Source organism: Oreochromis aureus, linkage group 9, assembly GCF_013358895.1.
Source record: "Oreochromis aureus strain Israel breed Guangdong linkage group 9, ZZ_aureus, whole genome shotgun sequence".
In the NCBI taxonomy this organism is placed as follows: Eukaryota; Metazoa; Chordata; class Actinopteri; order Cichliformes; family Cichlidae; genus Oreochromis; species Oreochromis aureus.
The window spans coordinates 37,860,577-37,883,853 of NC_052950.1; the positions used below are offsets into that span (position 1 = coordinate 37,860,577).

General features: G+C 41.3%; 1 protein-coding gene across 2 annotated transcripts; it reads right to left on the reverse strand.

Moving 5' to 3' along the window:
- LOC116335728 (zinc finger protein 91-like) lies at positions 1-22,869 on the reverse strand. 2 transcript variants are annotated; one of them, XM_039617125.1, is made up of 5 exons: positions 22,811-22,869; positions 19,980-20,219; positions 6,222-6,377; positions 2,345-3,747; positions 1-2,096 (listed from the first exon to the last, which is right to left on the reverse strand). In XM_039617125.1, the coding sequence occupies exons 4-5, from the start codon at positions 3,446-3,448 to the stop codon at positions 1,179-1,181; spliced, it is 2,022 nt and encodes a 673-aa protein (XP_039473059.1). In that variant the 5' UTR covers positions 3,449-3,747; positions 6,222-6,377; positions 19,980-20,219; positions 22,811-22,869; the 3' UTR covers positions 1-1,178. The 2 variants fall into 2 exon arrangements, with proteins under 2 accessions (XP_039473059.1, XP_039473060.1); XM_039617126.1 differs by lacking the exons at positions 19,980-20,219; positions 22,811-22,869 and adding an exon at positions 15,426-15,449.
- Positions 22,870-23,277: the final 408 nt, after the last annotated feature.

Below are 23,277 nucleotides of genomic sequence, written 5' to 3' on the forward strand. Positions count from 1 at the left end.
TGAACATCTAACAGATAACGTTTAATATTTAGATGAACAAAAAAGTTGAATACAGTGCTCTTTTCTAATAAAAAGCTAGTTTAACCTTCAACAATCAACCGGCTGACTTGAGACGAACACTTCCCAGTGAACTTTAGGAATTTCTTAGTTACTAATGCAAAAAAATAATAACTACACAGAAAAAGCTGGCAAATAATCATTAAGCTCTGACGAACCAGTATTTTTTTCATTCAGAACTGCATTCAAATGGTCAGTAAATTTCCTCAACAACCTTACGAGATGACGAACCACACTTATTGAACCAAAAATCTTGAGAGAAAAAGTCAGAGAAGTAAAATAATAATAATAATAATAATAATAATACTTTTCATTTTTTTCAGTCCCCTACAAAAGGTTAAGTCTTATCTTCTTTACAAATTCTGAGTAGCAAAACAAGAAAGATAATACAATTTCTGACAGCTAAACCACAATGCTGTGGTCTGAGGCAACAATGATGATGAAAATAATGCGATTATGGAGACTCACGCTTGCATCACCCTTACCAATGTTCAAATGTTGCTAAAATCCAAAGGAAGTGTTGACAAAGAACATAAAAAACAAAAACTAAATTAAAAGTATGCAACTAAAACTTTTATAACCACCCAGAGGAAGTGTATTAAACATATGCAAATACTCCATTTCCACTGACTGGCAGTTGCTGGTTTGAAAAATTCTAGCACTGGTAAATTTTTTCAGACTGTTTCCACTTTCCAGTTTGAACAGTTTTATCTAATAAGAACTTGTGTGGACTAATTTTGAATCTAACCAAACCAAAACATTCTGTCTAAAATTTGACTGACTGAGCTAATGGAACATGCAACATTAACAAAGGCCCAAGTGTTTCCTTCATTTAGGCTCAAGTCCCCTTATAGTCCTGGAGGTAATTTAATTTGCTTATTTACCCTTTTTAACAATATTTTTTTTTTATAATTTCAATGTCTAAACCACTTTTTTACTCTACATTTTTACTGGTTTTCTCAGGGCCTATAGAGAAACTAGCACCACTGCACAACAGACCAATAAGGTCATCAAACAATGGATAATCTAATGTACCATTTTGTTGTACTGCTACCGAACTTTAAAGGTACTGAAAGTTAAGACAGTACACAAAATGTGACACTAACTAAAATCTCAGGAATCTATATCTGGATTCTGTGCAGCCTGATTTCGAGGGTTTTAAGTCTGAGACCATAAGTCTGGTTAGATGCTTTGAGGCTCTTCCTTTTATCCAGTGAAGGAAATGATTTCTGCTCAGCATGTTTGACCTGATGTTTCCACAGAGCTCGCGATGAAGCAAATATTTTTGGGCACTGGTAACAATAAAACTGCTTATTTGCAATGTGGCTACGCTTGTGAATGGTGTAGGAATTGTGAGTCCTGAAACTCTTGTCGCACTGGTCACAGTCATACTGTTGCTCTTTGTCGTGAACATGTGCATGTCGTGCGCGCATAGATGCTGAAATAAAGGATTTGCCACAGTGTTTGCACTTAAAAGGTTTCTCCCCAGTGTGGGTACGTTCGTGGTACTCAAATGAAGACAGGGAGTTGAATATCTTTCCACAAACTTCACAAGGAATTATTATCTCTTTGGTGTGGATGAGGTGATGTAAGCGGTAAGATCTTGAATGTCTGAAGCTTTTCCCACACTCGTCACAGGAGTATGGTCTTTCTCCAGTGTGACCACGTTCATGAAGCGTGCGATGACCTGAGGATGTGAAACTTTTCTCACAATGTCGACATTTGAATGGTTTCTCCCCTGTGTGAATTCGTTTGTGTCTTCGGAGACTACCTGCGTTGGTGAATGATGACCCACAGACATCACAGACATGACCTTTAACCCCACTGTGGACAATTTTGTGGCATTTTAATAGACCCAGTGTTGGGAAGCCTCTCCCACATTCTTTGCAATAGTTCAGTCTGTGTCCAGTGTGCATGTTCTGGTGTCTTCTTAAGGTTAACAGCTGGCTGAAAGTGCTTCCACACTGGATGCAGCGGTATGGTTTATTGCCACAGTGCTGACAGCGGCGAGGGTTTGAGCCATATGTGCTGCTCCATTTCTAAAACAATTACCAAAGGTTATAAGGAAAACAAATTTATAAATTTTATAAATTACAGTTTATAAATTACAGTGAATAATGAGCTAATAAAAAGCTGCATAATCAGTTACAGTCTGAGATCTGAGGTATTTACTTCTCACATCTAACACACTGACTCCGCACTTACTGTCTAATGTCTAAAATACTTAAAACAATATGATATGAAAAAAAGATTTCAGAAAACATTTCTTGAAATCCATTTCAAATACCTGACAGTGATGGCACTTGATCGGTTTCTTTCCTTTGTGAATCCGTCGATGGTGCCACAGAGAGCTGGAACTTTTAAAACGCATACCACACTGGTCACATTTGACTGGTCTCTCCCCAGTGTGGTCTCGTTTGTGGATTATTAGGCTGCGATAATGGATGTAAGCTTTCCCACACTGTTCACAGCGATGCGGTTTCTCCCCTGTGTGTGTAACTTTGTGGCCTTCTAATCCTGAATACAAAGGAAAACATCTACCACATACTTCACAGCAGTACAGATCCTCTCCCGTGTGCATTCGTTGGTGTCTTTTCAGGGTCACTTTCTGGCTGAAGTTTTTTCCACAAAGGTCGCAGCGATATGGCTTGAGTCCAGAGTGCGTATGCTGATGGAGAGTTAAGACTTGCTTGGAGGAAAAAGCTTTCCCACACTTATCACACTTGTATGGTTTCACTCCAGTATGCCTGTGTTGATGGTTTTTTAAGTTACTCTTGCTGACAAAAGCCTTTCCACACAGCTCACAGCTGTGTGCCTTCACTCCACTGTGAACGAGCTCATGCCTCTTCAGGTATGCCAATTGAGCAAACTCCTTCCCACATTCATCACAGGAGTGTAGTTTCACTCCAGAGTGGGCAACTAGGTGCACTGCTAAGCTACGTTTTTCGGCATAAGCTCTTTCACACTGTGTACACTTGTATGGTTTTTCTCCAGTGTGAGTGCGTAGATGAATTTTGAGGTTGCCGGACTGTGTGAATCCTTTCTCACACTTATCACAGCGGTATACTTTATCACCAAAGTGGACTCGCTGGTGCCTTCTGAGCTCAGCTGATGAAGTGAAAGCTTCCTCGCACTGGTCACAAGAGTAACGCTTCTCCCTTGTATGAAGTTTACTGTGTTGCTTTAGATTTCCTTTCAAGAGGAAAGCTTTTCCACATATCTCACACAGGTACTGTTTCACATTTTCATGTATTTTCTTATGTGTTTTGAGGCTAGCTGTCCAACAGAAAGCTTTTCCACACTGGTCACAGGAATGTTGTTTTTTCCCCAGTATGGCTGTTCTAGTGTTCTCTGAGACTATTTTGTTTTGTGAATCCTTTCCCACACTCATCACACCAGAACCTTTTTTCTCCAGTGTGAGCTCTCTTATGTACCTTCAGGTAGCTGAAGGACTTGCCACACTCCTCACAGGTGTACGGCTTCTCTCCAGTGTGGATGCGCAGGTGTCTTCCCAAGGCTGCTATATGATTAAATGACTTTCCACACTGGCCACAGGAGTGCGGTCTCCTTCCAGTGTGGGTGTTCTGGTGTTCTTTTAAAGCATATAAAACTGGGAAAGCTTTCTCACATTGAGAAAGCCTTATCATCCTGGGATCGCTGAGTTCTCACTTTGCTTTGTCTTTTACATTTCTGCAACAACAAACAGATACAGGAGTAGAGATAGTGAGTGCAAAGTATTCATAGTCAACCTTAAACCACATTGTTCTCTCATGAGAAAAGGTGAGACCCATCTTTGTGACATATTGTATGATTAGGGCTGGGCCATATCATACAGTTCACGATAATACCATTATAATGTTAGGCAATGATAAGAAAATGAAATATCGCAATAGAATATGGGTAAAACGCGGATGTGCAGTGCCTTTGTTTTCATACGTAGATGGCGGAAAAAGCATGGTGGCAACGGAGAATGAGAAGGGCGAAAGCGGATCGTTAAATGAAACAGATGAACCACAATTGGTTTGTAAAAATGATGCAACTTCATTGGTGTCTAACTGGTTTGGCTTTCATCCGTCAGATACACACCAAAGCACAATTTTTTGTAGAGCATGCAAGCGGGCCGTCATTATTACCGAACCGATTTTATGTGATACACGGCGCTCAAAAATCTGTCAAATGTTTTAGTACGACTTTGCTGAGCTACGAAGCCGCACCGCTTGATGGATTGTCGGAGCATTACGGCTACCGTAGGCAGGCGCCTCGCGGAGTGATACTCACTGTGCTTCAACATAATATTACCGTATTGTGTGTGTATAACCTCTTTTTAAGTTTTGTGGACATTATACATGGTTATGCTGAGGATATGTCCAATTTCCACTGGAAATGCCTTTTGGTTAAACTGTCAGCAAGGAATTTGCATTTGCACTGTTAATTTTTTATTTAACTTTAATGCACATAAAAAACAGCTGCTTGTTTAAGTGAAAATACGTTGATGGGGATTTTTGCACTAATAAAGTTGTGGAGTTGTAAAGTATTTTGTCTCGATATAACGGACAATATAATTGTCCTTATCGCAAATTTTCTAATATATATTGTGATAAATATTTTTGGCCATATTGCCCTGCTCTGTGAAGTCCAAATCGTCCATCGTGCGGTTTGTTTGTTTTCAAACTACATAAATGAAAATAATAATGATGCAGTGAAATTGTTTATAGTTCCTGAAAATTTGAAGTATCAAAGTTCAGATGGTTGCATAGGAAGAAAAAAATGCTGCGAGTGTATGGGCTCAAATTGTGGTCATAAATATTTTGCACTTGTAAATCAAATGCGTATTTGTGAACTGAGTTTTGTAACCTTGTAAACCAAAATATCTGAACATTTTATGTTTGTGCATCTACAGATGAGAATTTGTGTGTGTGTAAAAAAGATTTGTGTTTGTAAAAAATATTTACACAAGTTACAATTTTTTTTGTTAAGGCCTGGTTACAGCAAAAAACTACGTGTAAAACTCTGCGCTCAGGTTTCCTGGCTGTGTGCGAGTTTCAACAAGTACAAATTTTTACCCAATCTTTGGGTTTGGCTGTTGGAGAGGTGCTTTACTGAGCCTCAGGTCCTGGAAGGGTAATACAGTTTGAAGCTGGAGGATCTCTATATAAATATCCCATAGGGCTGTTGAAAGGATAAAGTTGTGGTATATCAGTGGTCAGAAATACCTTTACTACTTTTGTATTACTTTAACACAAAGTCAGGACTGACCAGGGACCATGGCGGTGAGTCACAGTGCGCAGCATAAAGGCCCATTCACAACGGATGTGGCGTCACTGCACTCACTGTACTAACCAAGAGTGAAGGATCCAAAATTCCTGCACTGGCTGCTGCACTCTGTCATATTTTTGCAGCAGCACTACGTGTACTAGATGCACCTGCTCCTTGTCATTTCAAAACATGTATATCTCTGACTTTATATCCTCTACAACAGTTTCTGTTGTATTATGTTCAAATGTTCAATAGGAAACAACACATACAAAGCTTTCTTTCATTATGAAACTATCTCGACTAGTGAAGAGTGTGTCATTTCCACAACACTGCCTTCCCCCTGAGGTCCACAGAGCCGTTGAAAAGGCTCTGGAGGTCTCTGTGTAAGCACATAAACCTGTGACACACTAATCACCGAACTCAGACACGCACAGACTGTTTTCCTTCGTTGTGATGAAGGACCTGAAGGACCTGAAGCTCAGTAAAACACCCCTCCGACAGCAAAACTCATCTGTTCTCTGATTGGATTGTAAAATTTGCGTTTGACATGACATTGAACAATCAACAAGATTCGTACTCATAAGTTGAAACTCACACACAGTCAGGGAAGCTAAGCACAGAGTTTTACACGTAGTTTTTTTGCTTTGTATCTGTAAGCAGACAACAAAGAAATGTGTAACTTGTGCAAATATTTTTTACAAACACAAAGTCTTTGGATTTACCTATTATTTGTAGCCATCACGTCATACATACACACCACACACACACTGTTTATGATGAAACAGTGAGCTGCGCTCCATCTTTGGCTTCGACTATTAAAACACTTAAACTACAAATTTTTTAAAAATCCGCTATCATCAACAGTTTTGTGTCAGAGCATATCACTGACACTGAGGTGTACTCCTCACCTTCTTTGAAGAGCCCATTGTTCCTCTGCAGCGGCTGAAGGAGGACAAAGCTCCTCTTCCTCAGATCGTCTTCATCCCACCAAACATCACATCAGCCTCCGTCTGTGTTTTCAGATTTCGACTCCACCCTTTATCTCGTAGATTCAGGATTCAATCCTAAACGTAAATATGACATAAAAGTCTTTAGATGATAAAGAATGTGTTCGTCACTGCAGAGAGACTGAACACGGTGAGTAAAAATGCACTCCATCTCAGGATCGTGATTTATTTTCATTGTATTTTAAAGATTTTGATCTACAGAGCCCAGAATCTCAGATTACGATAACATCTGATGTTGGGTTTGAGTAAACAGCATATGCAGTATATGGATACACCCAAGAAAAAGACCTGGACTGTGGCTCGGTCCCCTTTTCAGATGGAAATAAATTCAGCATTTATGAATAACGATCCCAGAGTCTGGAGGGAGAGGGGAGGTGTGATGCACACGGTGAAGTTTCTGCGGTCTGTGATGATTTGAGGCACCATGCTAGCTGCTGCTGTTGATGGCGGTTGGTCCATAGTCAACTCTGTGTCTACCAGGAGTTTTGAGAACACCTCCCGCTGCTGAAGAGCTTTTCCATCAGGTCTGAGCACCTGCACACAGAACTACGCCCAAAAGACCCGCTAACTGTTTATTACTGTGCTCCGCTGCCACAAAGAGGACGAGGAGACACAGCCGACCCACAAACATGAGATGAAGGCCGTTATCAAAGCAGCCTGAGCTTCAATGCTTCATCGACACATTTCAGATGTTGGATTTCTGATTTTCATGAGCCGTCAGCCACGATCAACAAAATTAAAACAAAAAAGGTCAAATGAGCTCAAAACGCTCATATATTGCTTCACATGTAAGAACACAGAATAAAGTTTACTTTTTTAAATTACATTAACTCCAAAACATAACTTTGCCTCATACTCTAGTTTCTTAGATGCACTTTTTTTTACTGTTTGCACATTTCTGCATTTATGGCACGAACATTTATAGATTATTGCATCTGTATCTGGGAACGGGTGAAGTGTCTTGCCCAAGGACACAACGACCAAGACTGTCCAAGCCGGGGCTCGAACCGGCAACCTTCCGATTACAAGACGAACTCCCAACTCCCGCCACGATCGCCCCAATATCAGAAAACTGTTAAAGCTGCAAAATCTGCTTTCCTATCCGGTGTAATTTCTACCAACAGGCATAAGCCCTGAGTTCTTTTTAATATTTTTAATTCTGTGATTAACCCCTGTGCCACTGTTCTATGGAGGCTTCCTTTGCACCTTGTGAAAACTTTTTAGATTAGATTAGATGAGATGAAGCTTTATTAATCCTTCGGGTGGGTTCCTCTGGGAAATTCAGTTTCCAATAGCACAGCACCGATGCTCCTCACATACAAGGTCTTAAATAATCAGGCCCCATCTTATCTTAATGACCTTGTAGTACCATATCACCCCATTAGAGCACTTCGCTCTCGCTCTGCTGGCTTACTTGTTGTTCCTAGAGTATTTAAAAGTAGAATGGGAGGCAGAGCCTTCAGTTTTCAGGCCCCTCTTCTGTGGAACCAGCTTCCAGTTTGGATTCGGGAGACAGACACTATCTCTACTTTCAAGATTAGGCTTCAAACTTTCCTTTTTGCTAAAGCATATAGTTAGGGCTGGACCAGGTGACCCTGAATCCTCCCTTAGTTATGCTGCAATTGACGTAGGCTGCCGGGGATTCCCATGATGCATTGAGTTTTTCCCTTCCAGTCACCTTTCTCATTCACTATGTGTTAATAGACCTCTCTGCATCGAATCATATCTGTTATTAATCTCTGTCTCTCTTCCACAGCATGTCTTTATCCTGTTTTTCTTCTTTCACCCCAACCGGTCGCAGCAGATGGCCCCGCCCCTCCCTGAGCCTGGTTCTGCCTGAGGTTTCTTCCTGTTAAAAGGGAGTTTTTCCTTCCTACTGTCGCCAAAGTGCTTGCTCATAGGGGGTCATATGATTGTTGGGTTTTTCTCTGTATTTATTATTGTGCTATCTACTGTACAATATAAAGCGCCTTGAGGCGACTTTTGTTGTGATTTGGCGCTATATAAATAAAATTGAATTGAATTGAATTGAATTGAATAGAAGTTGCATGTTACAGATACAATACGGGGAATGAGAGTAAGGATATAAGCATAAATACACCATATAAACACATATACAAATTAGAGATGGCACGATACCACTTTTTTATGTCCGATACCAATATCATAAATTTGGATATCTGCCGATACCGATATGAATCCGATATAGTGCATTTTTTAATCAATAAAACTGTTTTTTAATATCTTGCTGCATTTTGTATAAGTTCATACTCAAGTTTAAATAAACAACAACACTAAAGCTATTCTGTTATACCTGTGTGTAAAAAATACACTGCACCCAAAATATTTCATAGTTCAGCAACACTGATCAATCTAATAAACTTAAACCTGCTCCATCCTCCCTATTCTGGTATTTTAAAGAGTACTTAGCAGAAATATTAAACAACCTAACTAACAGGGTTGCAAACTCCCAGTGAAAAAAAAAAAAAATAGGGAACCACCCCCCACCCTCCACCTCATGATGCTTAATCGACGTAATCAACTTTAATTTGATGCAGTGTGAAAAAAAATACACAGAAATAAATTATTTTTCAAGAATAATTAAATAGATTCAACTAGGGCTGGGCGATATGGCCTAAAATCCATATCGCGGTATAATTTGAAGCATGTGCGGTCACGACATATATCGTGATATATTCTTTTCTTCTGCATAATGTATTTTCCACACTATAAGGCACACTTAAAATCCTTTAATTTTCTCAAAAATTGAGAGTGTGCCTTATGTATCAATTCTGGTTGTGCTTACTGACCTCGAACCGATTTGGGCGTGAAGAAATCTGTTAAAATTTTTTTAGTACAACTTTGGTAAGCCGCTCTGCTTGATGGATTGTCAGCTCAATACGGCTGCCGTAGCGAGGAGCTTCGCGGAGCAATCTGGGTCCAAAACTCCGTCTTCTTCAGCTCCCAAAGTCAAACGAACACTGAGAGTTAAAAACGGTCTAAATTCTTTCATCTTTAATAAAATCATCAACGTTGCTGCTTTACCAGGTGTAACAAGTTTAACATCCAGGCATCCATGAAAACAGAATTTATTAAATTTAACGGAGTTACAAGTTAGCAGGAAGTTAGCTCGCTAGTTTACACCTAAACATGACATAGCATGTTCTGACTGAGAGATTTTTGAAACTAATTCGAACGTACAGCTCTGCTATCACTTCCAACATAAATGAAGACAGAAAACTAAACAGCAGTGACTTTTGCAGGGTTACTGAAGTTGGGCTAGCTGGTATATAATGGTGTGCTACGTGATCGCTAGCGACACAGCTGTGTTAGCATAACATTAGCACAGTGAAGCTGGAGGATGAAAGCTAACTTTATACCACTCGATAAAAGTTAACGTGACGGATTCTGGTGGTCAGGGACAAATCGCATAACTGCAGGCATAGCAGGATGCTATACACGGGCTAAACTTCAGTCAGGAGAACAACTGAGATTATTCATCCACAATACGAGGTTAGTTATTAATATACTGCAACAACATGGGAATAGAGCAGCTGTGAGAGAATTCAACATTAATGAATCAATGTTACGGAAGTGGAGGAAGCGCAGTTTTTGGCTTTCCCCATATTTCAAAAGTGCTTCATCTCTTTGCTATGACTGTCGCCCGGTATAATTTGCAGATGATAATGGTTGTAGCCGCTGCGATGCTTTCGACCAAAACAGGCGCAGCTTGATGACATCATCAACATGCGCTATCACGATAGAGCGGTATAGTCAAAATCTCTATCGCTGGCCAAATTGATATCGTTTCTATCGTATATCGTTTATATATCGCCCACCCCTAGATTCAACATCTTTCTTCTACAGAACTGCAGACTGCACAGATGGTACCTTCCCAAAGGAAAAAGTACTATAGCTTACTAGGGTATATTAGACTTAAGAGTTACTATATACAGTAATGGACTTCTATACATTTTACATCAGATTAAAACTTTGGGTGTAAGATTCAGATAATTATTTATTAAAAGCTCGACATTTTAAATGAGAATAAGAAAGAAAAGTATGTCTTTGTGCCCCCTTTTCCCTGTTCATGCCCTATTGGCCCCCCTGACTGCACTTTGCTAGATCCGCCCCTGCACAGTTACCAGCCGTCAGCTACGTAGAAAAGGATCCTGGTGTAGAAAGTAATATTAAATACATTCTAACAACAGCTTATCAAGCTTAAACGTGCTGCTGTTGTTCAGCCGCTGGTTTCCTCTTTCTGGTGCAAAGTGGGCCAAAAACAAAGAAGAGAGACGGACTCGCGACAGAAAAGCCGATCAGCTGATCATTGATCAGTTTCACGATTGAAGTAGGAGCAGGAGAGGGAGAGAGGCAGTCGCTCCTTATTCAGTATCCATTGTTAAGCTTAACGTGGGAATGCTTTACAAACATTCAGAGATGAACTTACACACTTGCTTTACTTCTCTCTGGGATAACTTCCTCGGAGATGAAATGCTGGTTTGGTAGCGAGGCTCCAAATACACACAGCCGCTCTATCACGTGACGCACACTGCTCCGACGTGCTACGGTTATGAGCCGAGTTGCGCCGTGTCGCAAGTTTTGTGAGGTGCTTTTTTTGATATTTAATGGATCGGATTACATTTTTTATTTCCCTCTGATATGCGATCCAGTAATTTAGGTCAGTATCGGACCGATACGCATATGTATCAAACAATACAAATTTTTTTATTTATTTTATCAACTTTTCTTCTGACGATGCTGTCTGTGTTGAGCGCTCAGTGGATCTGCGTTCGACTACTCCGCCTAGGCTGCACTGTCGAATGCAGATCCACTGAGCGCAGCGCAAGCTAGCGAGACAGAAGTTAAGCTCGTTGCAACATGGCAACTCCCTCAACGCCACCCTCATTCAGATCCGGCCTTTGGAACTATCTTGGTTTTCATGTGAAGTATGACCCTGATGGTCAGCGCGTCATGGACAAAAGTAAAACAGTATGTCGGATGTGCCACGCAATGCTCAATTGGTGGGAACTAGTGCGTTAGCGCAGTTAGCTCGTTAACGTGTTGACGCCGTCCAGCCCCACACACGGGCGATCCGCGGTAACTCGTTAACGGAGATTTGCCGCGTTATGGCGTTAACGTCATTTTAATGAGATTAACTCTGACAGTACTAGGGGGAACACAACGAATATGACTGCACATTTACGCCGACATCATCCTAGTGCAAAGACAAGTGGAAGCAGACAAACACAACAAGCACGCATGATACAAACTTTACCCGAGTCATTTAGACAGCCGTTAGCACGATTTTCCTTATGGGGACCTGATATGTTTAATATGCTGCTGAGAATATACCCCAGAAGAAGCGTATAGTATAGCTTTTATTTTGGAAAGAGCCATTTCTCTGTAATAAACCCTGTTTTCCAAAGATGAGTGATTTCTCGATCAGATAGATTTATTTTATTTTTTAATTATTTTGTTGTTTCAGCAACATTACATTTAAAAACTGTACTTTTGAGTTAAAATATTTTAATAAATGACAAATTAAAAAGGCGTGAACATTTTTTTGTATCGAAAAAATATCGAATCATGAATTTTGTGTATCGTTGCACCCCTAATAAATACATAATATATAATATGGATAAATAGGATTGCACATTTGAGTGAGTAGATTGCACAGTGATTATTGCACAGTCGAATAGAAAAAAAACAAACAAATATTGCACTACAGCTCAGTTGTTCCCGCCCTCCTTTGTCCCCGTTTCCTCTTCCCTCCAGTGAGGAGTTAAACAGTCTGATGGTGTGTGGGACAACAGAGTTTTTTAGTCTGTTGGGGTTTTTTAATCACTTCATTGAAAAAAATCTCAACCTTAAGATCACAGTACTGAGCAGTGTTGGGCAAGTTACTTTGAAAAAGTAATTAGTCATAGTTACTAGTTACGTCTTCAAAAAAGTAACTGAGTTACAATATTCTAAAAGTAATTAATTACTTGAAAATTAACTATTGCATTACTTAAAAAACGTTTAACCCCCTGGGGTCCAGGGTATAATTGGCCATTTTTAACTACTTTTGATTTTCTCTCCACATTTTACCTTTAAAAGCTATTTACTTTGCCTTGTTTGGTATCACTCTTTTCAGCACAACCTCACGTGTCTGAATTTACAGTTATGTTTTCATTTTGACATACTGCATTAACACAATTGATCTAAAATCAGACAAAAAACATAAAATCAGAGTAGAAAAGTTATATTTTACTGTAACAACCATAAACATGTTTAATGAATCATATTTCATAACTTTAAATCCAAATATAAATTGTCAATTTTAAAATCCTATGCACAAGTTCTGCAAACAACAAAGTTATTTGCAGCCATTTACCTTGATTTTTTTAAATAACCATTTCAAGCTATTTACAGAACAATCAGCTGTTCTTCAATAAGATGCCACAAATTATTTGTGCCACTCCAAAAAAATATTTTGTGTCCACTACAAAGGAGAACATCACAGCCTGATACCTGCAGGTCTGACAGCAGCAGGTGTATCACTGCTGTTTCTACCTGGAGACAGCAGTCGCCTCATTGTTCTGACACACAACACAAAACTATCCACAACACTACACACTAACTACACAAGACAACACATTAACTACACACTCCAAACACGCTAAACGTCACAAATCTCACATCTCAAAACTCGCGCTCTCTCTCTCTCTCGCTCTCTCATTGTCACTCCTAAAACTTCCCCCTCTAAACAACCAAATGTCATGTTGCCGTATCATTTTTGATTGGTCGACATGGTGCATTTTTCCACCAACACGAAAGGGCTGTTTTATGTTTTGTTTTTTATTTTTTGCTCATAAGCAGAGAGTGCTCGCTGCGCTGTCCTTAGACAGCAAACGTGATGAAACTATTGAGGGAAAAACGCCGCGTATATCTTGTTTATCATGACTCTGGTTTTACGTGGCCTATCAGCACAATTTAAAAACTGGTATATATCACCTTGTTGCTTTGTCTTTAAGTGGTCATGTGATTGACTTACCACGACTCCTTTATTCTTCCTCAGTCAAACAGCAGCACTCATGCGATTGTTCTGCCCCCTGAGCTCCAGGTGTTGTGCCTGTCAACGCCATTAGTAACGCCGTTACTTGTAACGCCATTATTCCCATCATTGGTACTGTGACTGCGCTTTTACGAGATTTCAATGGTCTTCTTTTAACTATCGACTCAGGTTGCTCTGTGTTTTAGTCCGTTTAGATTTGACTCCTGCCTTTGGGATCTATTTTTAGGAAATACAACATTCCCTTTCATTGTTATGCTGATGAAATCAAAATTTACTTCCCCTTGAAACTGGACGTCTCTCTCTCCCAGTGCAGCCTTTGCTTAACTGTTTACATGATGTTAAAGACTGGTTAACACAGAATTTTCTTACGCTAAAAGAAAATAAAACTGAAGTTACGGTTTTTGGAACTCACGCCCCTTTGAACAAGTTAGCTGATACCCTCGGTCCTCTTGCTTCTCATCTTTCTCTCACTGTAAGGAATCTCGGAGTGTTTTTAGATGGCTCCTTTAAATTAGAGAAGCAAGTGTCCACACATGTGAAAACAAGTTTTTATCAGTTACGTGAAACTGCCAAAGCTAAGCCTCATCTTCTCCCAAGAGACCTAGAAACACTTATTCATGCCTTCATCACCTCTTGACTGGCTACTGCAGTTCCCTCTATTTGGGTCTCCAACACTCATCTCTCCATCGCTTGCAGTTATGCTGCTGCATGTTTTTTAACAGGTCTTAGAATGTATGAACACATAACTCCAGTTTTAGCAAACTTACACTGGCTCCCTGTAAAGTATCATATTGATTTTAAGATTCTTTTACTTAATTTTAAAGTTTTAAATAATATAGCGCCCAGTTATTTAAACGAACTCCTCAACATGTATGACCCCAAAAGAGCACTGAGATCGTCTAGCCAGATGCTCGTAGCACAACCAAGGTCTCGATTGAAGCATAGAGGAGATCGGGCCTTCGCAGTAGCAGCACCCAGACAGAGGAGATTCGTACTTCAGAGTCTATTCAGTCTTTTAAATCGCGTCTTAAAACTCACTTTTTACTTTGGCTTTTAATTCAAGTTCAGTTTGAGTACCATCAGGCCTGTTTTATGTTTTTAATGTTAATTTATTGTCTTCTCATTTATCTGTATTTGTTTCTCTATTGTTTTTTCTTGTTCTTAACCAGTTGTGAAGCACTTTGGTTAACTCTGTTCCTTTTAAATGTGCTATACAAATACATTTTGAATTGAATTGAATTAACCTGGGGATGTGAGCTGGAATTTCATGAACTTTTATAACTGCTTTATAAAAACCACCTGAAGAAGAATCTGCTGAACACACATGAGGAAGTTTCTCCATAAAAGCAGGTAAAACCGTCTCTTTGCAGGTGAAATTTGGATTATTTGAGAAAAAAAGTTAAAGGCAATGAAATAGCAAATATCAGATCCACACAAAACTGTTCAACTTTTCTCTGCACTACAATTTGATTCAATATGATTTACTCAAGTACTTTATTGAAGTAAACTTTGGATGTACTTGTTAATATGCAAACATTGTACTTTAAAGTTTTATTTCCTTCTTATTTTACAGATGTTCAAATAGAAATCTACATGATGCTGCAGCAGAGGGGAATTCATTCAAACCATCTGCAGCTGCAACATTAAAATGAACAACATTATCACAGATAGAACTGTGTTTAATGAGTACTTCACGTCAACACTTAAACTTTGACTGCGAGTCTAAATTCGTGTTTTCAGGCTTTGGTGGAGACACTTTCATGTGGAGCAGTAGGCTCGCGTTGTCTCCACCAGCCTGTCTAACACGTGTCAGCTTCAGGTATCACGTCAGCTGCCCCCACACGCGCCTAATGAGCGTCCGGGACATAGCGGGCTAACCTCAGGCTGGCGCAAACGCGGTGGTTTCTGTTCCGTTATTGGAGGTTTTGGATGTTATTTGGCTGGAGGCATAACTCACAGACACACCAGACGCGCCATTACTCCAATGAGTGTCCTTTATTATTTTTCATCCCCCCACAACAACAACCCAGCAGAAACGTTCCTACCTCTTAACATTTTCCTGATACTACATCCCCCCTACTAAATAGGATGTGATGCTGGGATATAACTGAGAAAACAGATTAGACCCGCGTACTTTAAAGTATACTATTTCCATGTGTTTTATCTGGTAACAACTTGTTTACTGAACTCGTTTGGTTTCAAACCCAGACTACTCAGAATGTCCAAAAATAACCTCTCAAAGTATACAACTCTGAACACTAAGCATAAGTGCACATTTCTGAACTATTTGGTGCAGCTATAAACAACCTGTTTAAACAGTGCAACCATTTGCTTTATTTCTCATTGTCTCTATGAGAGATGGGGTAGACTACCCAACCCTCTACCTGAGTGTGGGGATTATTCTGCCCCATAGCTCACTCAGTTCCTAGCCCTATGAGCAAACATAGTCTTTCAGATATGCTGGAGGCCTCCTAGACCTGGGTGGGATTTGGCTCCCAGCTTCAGGAGTCTGCTGGCTGGCCTCCTGTGAGATAGTGTCCGGAACCGACACACTCTGTGCAGCTGGAACAGAGTTCTCAGGTGAAGCCTCTGGTGGACCGACAGAAATCTCCGGTGCCCCAGGTGTCCGTGTAAGATGGTAACGGTTTCTTCTCAGCGTGCCCTGTGCTGTGTCTACGATGTAGGACCTCGGTGAGCCTGCCATGGACACGACTGTCCCTCTAGTATCCATGTCTGAGACCCACACTTTGTCTCCAGGATTGAGCTGTAGCATATCACGTGCTCTGTGTCTGCGGTTGTAGTTTTGTCTTTGTTTTTGTCTGTACGATTGTTCTATAGCTTTGAGCTTGTCTGTGTCCGTACCTCTAGGATTTAGCTGTGATGGGATGACAGGAATAGTTGTCCTTATCCTTCTACCCATGAGAAGCTCAGTCGGGCTGTAGCCATTTGCCAATGGAGTGGCCCGGTATGCCATAAGGGCGAGATAGGGATCGCCAGACTTTTTAAGAAGACTTTTGACGGTCCTGACTGCCCTCTCGGCCTCCCCGTTACTCTGAGGGAAGTGGGGACTGGATGTCTCATGGCTAAAACCCCATTCTTGTGCAAATCTTTTGAAGGAATCAGACGAAAACTGAGGTCCATTATCAGAGCGAACCTGCTCTGGTATGCCATGTCGTGCAAAGATTGATTTACAGTGCTCGATCACTGCCTCTGATGTCGTAGATGTCAGTTTGGCAACTTCAAAGAATCTGGAAAAGTAATCCACAATGACCAGGTACTGTTTATTCTCTATCTGGAACAGATCAGTTCCAACCATGGCCCACGGTCTTTGTGGGAACTCTGTAGGTAGCATGGTTTCTTTGTGTTTAGTCCGCTCACGGCAGCAAGTGTCACAGGTCTCAATCACTTTTATCAGCTCACTGCTCAGGCCTGGCCACCAAACAGATTGTTTAGCTGTCTCTCTGCATTTCGTTATTCCTAGGTGTCCCTCATGTAGTTTAGACAGAATGTCTGCTCTGAGTGATGTGGGAATCACTATTCTGCTCCCATAAAGAAGCAAACCATGGTGGACTGTGAGGTCACCTGAAAATGGCAGATAAGGCTGGAAAACCCTTTCAATGGAATACTTATCTGGCCATCCTTCCACACAGAACTTCTTCAGCTGGCTTAGAATGCTGTCATTGTCCTGATGTGTCTGGATTTTGTGGCTCTGTGGCTGGCAGACTTGCTATGATGGACTCCACATACAAGTTGATTTCTTCCTCCGGCAAACCCTCAGTTGTGCCACCTACAGGAGCTCTGGACAGTACATCCGCTGTTGCAATGTCTCTACCAGGAACATGAGATATGGTATAAGAGAACCTCATCAATCGCATGCGTAGACGTTGTATACGAGGTGGAAGCTCATCCAGGCCCTTGGAGCCAAGCAACGAGACCAGAGGTTTGTGGTCTGTTTCAATGTGGAATGTTTTCCCAATTAGGAACTCTGCAAACCTCTCACAGGCCCATGTTGAAGCGAGGGCCTCTTTCTCAATTTGAGCATATCGCTGCTCTGTCGCGGTGAGAGCTCTTGAAGCGTATGCTACTGGTTTCCACCCTAAATCAGCGTGTCGCTGGAGAAGCACTGCTCCCAAGCCATACGAAGATGAATCAGCTGATACGCACGTTTCAGCATTTGGATCATACAGAGCAAGCCCTGGGGGTGTTGTCAGTTCTTTTTTGATGCCGTCAAAAGCCTGCTGCTGCTGTGGCCCCCATGACCACAGGTTGGACTTCTTCAGCAGATCTCTTAGGGGGCGCGTTTTTTCCGCCAGGTGAGGGAGGAACTTTCCTAGGTGATTCACCATGCCCAGGAAGCGTCTCACCTCACTTATGTTGCTGGGCTCATCCATGGAACTCACGGCATGCACCTTGTCAGGATCTGCGCTAACCCCCGATGCCTCAATGACCTGCCCCAGGAACTTTATCCTGTTCTTGGAGAACTCACACTTGTCGTTCAATGTTACTCCAGCCTCCTGCAGTCGAACCAGTGCTTTTCGCAGTCTCTCATCATGCTCTGCCTGTGACGTCCCCCAGATGAGCACATCATCCATCTGGCAGAGGACTCCTTCTAAGCCCTCAAGAATGCGTGCCATCCGTTTCTGGAAGTGTTCTGGGGCTGATGAGATTCCAAAGCACAGACGGTTATAACAATACCGACCAAAGGGTGTAATAAAGGTCGTGAGCAAAGAAGAGTCCCTGGATAAGGGAATCTGCCAAAATCCTGCATTGGCATCCAGCTTTGAAAACACTTTTGCTCCTGCAAGCTGTCCTAGAGTGTGTTTGACTGAAGGGAGTGGATGTTTCTCTCTCATGACATATTTGTTTAGTTCAGTGAGATCGCTGCAAATTCTCACCTTGCCTGTGCGCTTAGGAACCACCACCATAGGCGCGCACCAATCAGTGGGCTCCTCCACCTTGGAAATGACACCCTGCTGCTCCATCCGGTTCAGCTCTTCTTTAACCTTAGGTAAGAGTGGAAGAGAGATTCGCCTAGAGGTCGAGAGGGAAAACGGCTGTGCCCCTGGTTTCAGAACAATATTGTACTCCCCTTCCATTTTGCCTAAGCCGCTGAAAAGCTTGGGGAATTCTTGTTTGACCGCATCAATGGAGTCTAAACTAATATGATTCACTCTGGCGACCAGCTGTAGTGCCACTGCAGCATGCCCACTCAGCAGTGGTGTGCATAAACCCTGTACGACATAAATGTCTTCTTTGGTTTTGTGGTTGTTCTTGCTGAGAGTGGCTGTGAACATGCCTTTTACCTTCAGACGTGTTCCTCCTGGGCCCTGCAGAACCCTCTTGGGCTTATCCAATCTCCCCAACTGATGTTGTGTGTAGAAAGTCTCTGGGACTGCTGTGACATCTGCTCCGGTGTCGATTTTAAAGAGTGTGTTGCATTTGTCCACATTTATCTCTGTTACCCATGGACTCTCTTTGGTTTCCGCAGAGAGGGAACCCAAGAAAGCGACCTCATCATCTGCATCGCTGTTCTCTGGAACTGTTGCAGCATTGACCTCACACAGTTTTTTGTTTCTGCACATCCTGGCAAAATGTCCTTTTTTCTTACAGTAATTACATGCAGCTTCTCTCGCGGGACATTGTTGAAGATTGTGACCTTTTATGTCTCCACATCTTCTGCATTGTGTCTTTTTTTCTTTCTGTGTTTTGGCGGTGGTTGGTTTATGTAGCGGTGTCAGCTGCTTGGGACGTGCCCCTTCTTGCCATTTAGCATGGACGCGGTTCAGTTGTGAGTTGGTAATATCCATTTTAAAGTTAGTGTTTAGCATCTCTTGTTGCTTCTTTACAAGCTCACTTTGTCGGGCTCTGTTAAGCGCTTTCTCTAGCGTTAGTTCTGGATCCATTTGTAGGTGTTCTGACAATCGTTTGTCTTTCAGACCTACGACAAATCTGTCTCGCACCATTTCGTCATGCAAAGTCCCGTACCCACAGTGTTCTGCCAGACAATGCAGTGCAGTATGGAAGCTGTCGACTGACTCACCCGTCTCTTGTTGGCGCTGGTTAAACTTCGCTCGCTCAAATATGATGTTTCTGCAGGCTACAGTGAGCATCCAACCTCCCTTTAACGGTCTCATAATCGCTCGCCTCTTCGGGAGTCAGGTGCAGGGATACCAATATGTCCTCTGCCTCCTCGCCCATAGTGTAGATAAGGGCGTTCACTTGATTTTCATCCGCTTGCGTCTCCAATCCAGACGCGATGCGAAATCTGTCAAAACGCTTTATCCATTTGGTCCAGTCTTCGGACCTAAAAGTGAACTTCTCCGGCGGGGTGACTTGAAACTGACTCATGACGTCACGTCGCTTCTCGCGCAGCTCCTCTGTGGCTGACCTTTAACCTGGCACCGACGCCGAAACCTTTCACTTATGCCCAACTAACGTTTCCAGTTGTCTTCTGACACCATGTTCTGTTATTGGAGGTTTTGGATGTTATTTGGCTGGAGGCATAACTCACAGACACACCAGACGCGCCATTACTCCAATGAGTGTCCTTTATTATTTTTCATCCCCCCACAACAACAACCCAGCAGAAACGTTCCTACCTCTTAACATTTTCCTGATACTACAGTTTCCTCCGGACGAGCTCAGGCCACAAACCGGGGCTGGAAGTCTTGGGTAAGGCCGGACGGCTGTGCTGAAGCGGATCTTCAATTTTTATCCTCCTTTTTCTGCAGCTGCTCCTTCTTCTTGTCTGACTTTACTTCTGTTGTTCCACCACCTCAGATCCGCATCATCGCCACCTGCTGGTCTGGAGTGCGAAGCAATAAACGAGCCTCCGTGAGCTATGGAGGGCCAAAATAATTCAAATTATTACATCATTTAACAATTAATTAAACATATGTCATTAACTAATTCAAAATGGAAGTAATTAAGTAGCTAATTAATTAAAGTATAATTAATTACTTAAATTATTTTTCTTTGAAGTTTGTAAAATGTTTTATTTGCAATTTCAGAATCAGAATCAGCATCCTTTAAGGAAAATTATGGGAGTTACAGTTGCTCCAGTGCAGAAACAGTAAGAAAAACAGGCTAGACTATTTAACCATATAACATGTTACAGATTTAAGAAATAGCACAATATATACACAAATCACTCCATAATAGGATTGACAGAGGTGATTATAAATAAATATCAAGAATATTGGCAGCAATATTACTGTGTAGAAAAGGGTGTAACTATTGCAGTGTTTACAGTGTGTTAGATGGAGGAGTTGTGCAGGGAGATGGCCACAGGCAGGAATGATTTCCTGTGTTGGTCAGTGGTGCTTTTTGATAATCTCAGTCTCCCACTGAACGTGCTCCTGTTGCTTCCCAGTACATCATGGAGTGGGTGGGAGGTATTGCCCAGTATTGTCTTAATCTTGGACAACATCCACCTCTCAGACACCACCCTAACGGAGTCCAGCTCCATCGCCACAACATTACTGGCCTTGTGGATCAGTTTATTTAGTCTGTTGGCATCTGCGACCCTCAACCTGCTGCCCCACCATGCAACAGCGTCATGGATTTCACTAACCACAACTGATTGATGATTGACTCATGATTGATTGATTGATATGAGCCAGCAGCCTTTGAACATTTGCAGTTAGGAGGATGTTTTCTTCTAGGACAGGGGTCGGCAACCTGTGGCTCCGGAGCCGCATGCGGCTCTTTAGTCCTTATAGTGCGGCTCCGCCTGGTTTGGGCAAATAAATTAGAAGCATTTAGCTGAAGTGTATTTTATTTATGTTAGTTCTTTTTAACTCGGAGTTCTAAATTGGAAGATTATTGTGATTTTGAAATATAAAAATAAAATTATATTCTATTATTTTTTCATCGCTCAAAATAAGAGTCACACTCGCGGAAGCCGGTGTACCCGCCGAAACCCCGTGCATTTATCGAGACTTTCAACCCCAGGTAGGCCAATTATGGATCTTCGGATCCACATTATGTCAGCAGCTGTTCTCCGTGAACTATGTTAAAGACAAACACCGTTCACGCCTGACAGATGACAGCTTACAGTCCTGCGTAAACTGACTTCGTATAGCCCCGATTTGCGGACTCTGTGCGCCAAGGGCGTAGATTTGGTTTTGGCATTGGTGGGGACGGGTGTTTCAACCACTGAACCCCGCCCTTTTTCTTTCTTTTTTTTCCTTTTCGTCTTTGCTTCTTGATAAAAAAGGACAAATATACTTGCCTACATATGCTATTCTACATGCTATTAAAACATGTAAAATTACAATTCATAGTTTTATATGTGAATTATATAATGTTAAATTACTATTAAACAAATGACTGACTAAGTATTTTAGACTTTAGTTTACTTCAGCCATATTCCATATAAATCAGGTATCATACAAAAATAAAAATAGCTTCAAATACAGTCAAGACAATAAAAGAATATGACTTTAAGGACTTAAATGTGGGATGGAGCGATTTCGCAGGTCTTTCCTCCCACTGCTGTCAGACTCCACAACAAAGACTTTTGCAGCTGATCAAACACACATAAGACGTTGTAAGTTGTATTTTTACTCAGGTGTATATAACATTTGTATTATTCTATTTTTATCCTAATGTATATTTTATTCTATTCTTTACAGTTGTGTACAGTATATTATTCTTATTGTATTCTAATTTTTGCTATATAACTTTGCACTGTCCACTTTCTGCTGTGACAAAATGAAAGGTAATCTTATCTTAACACGATTACTTCAGTTATAGTACACCAACTTCTCTTATACATTAGCACTAAGAGAACACTAAATGAACTGGTGGTTTTGTCCATAAAACTCATCTAAGATGACCACAAAATTATTATTCTGTGCTTGATGTGCCTCACCTTTGGCCCTGGCTTTTCCCCTCTGACTGCACTAGGACATATTGATAAAATAACACATTGATTCGTGCCATATAAAAAGTGAGACAATTCAGATTCTTTGTCAAATCTACACTAATCAATCAATTTACATCAGCAGCCAAACAATTGTAGTGCAAACTGCACTACAATAAGTGGTATGGAACATTTGCAAAATCATGACTACCTCATGATATTTTGTCTCAAAATTAACCCTATGAATATGTCAGTGCCACTAGGATGAAATTATTGTGTCACCAACATTTTAACGTAGAGACATATAATTCTAACAGCCTCTTTAAACTAATATCCTGGCTTGCTCGAGGCTGCCGTTTTTTTCTTACAGTTTCAATCAAAATTAGACATGTTGCTCTGAGACTGGGAGAACTAATAGAGCTGCTTGTTGTGCAGTTAGTGTCCAAAACACGTAATTCATGGTTGCATACAATTTTAGACTGATGTGGGCCAAAGCCTAGCATAGCCTGTAACGTTATTATGACGGACACATTTCATGAGTGAACTTGGCTTTAAGTGACTTACAGGTTTCTTTGAAAAATACTTTCTTATATGCACGTTCTTCCTCGTTGCTGCCATCCTCCTCTCCTCCTCGCAGCGCAGGTTTGCCGCTGCTGAAACTAAACAGAGCTCCCTGAAAAGCTCAGCCAATCACATTGGCCATATTTGTCACATGAGGTCGGACTCCAGTAGAGAACGTAATTTAACTCTTTCTGCACCGCTGGGTGACTGAGACGCTGACAGATCGATTTTTTTCTTTCTATCGGGTTTTTTTTTTTTTTTTTTACAAGAAGCGATCAAATTATTGGTGGGGACAATTCAATAATCGCTGGATATTGGTGGGGACGTGTCCCCTCCGTCCATGCCAAATCGACGCCCTTGCTGTGCGCAGAGGTTCAGGAGCAGAAGTCCCATTGTAAACAAATCATGGCAGACCCGACGATGTTTCCATGAGCATGCTTTTCAGCATCTCTTTATTGAGCACTTTTCAC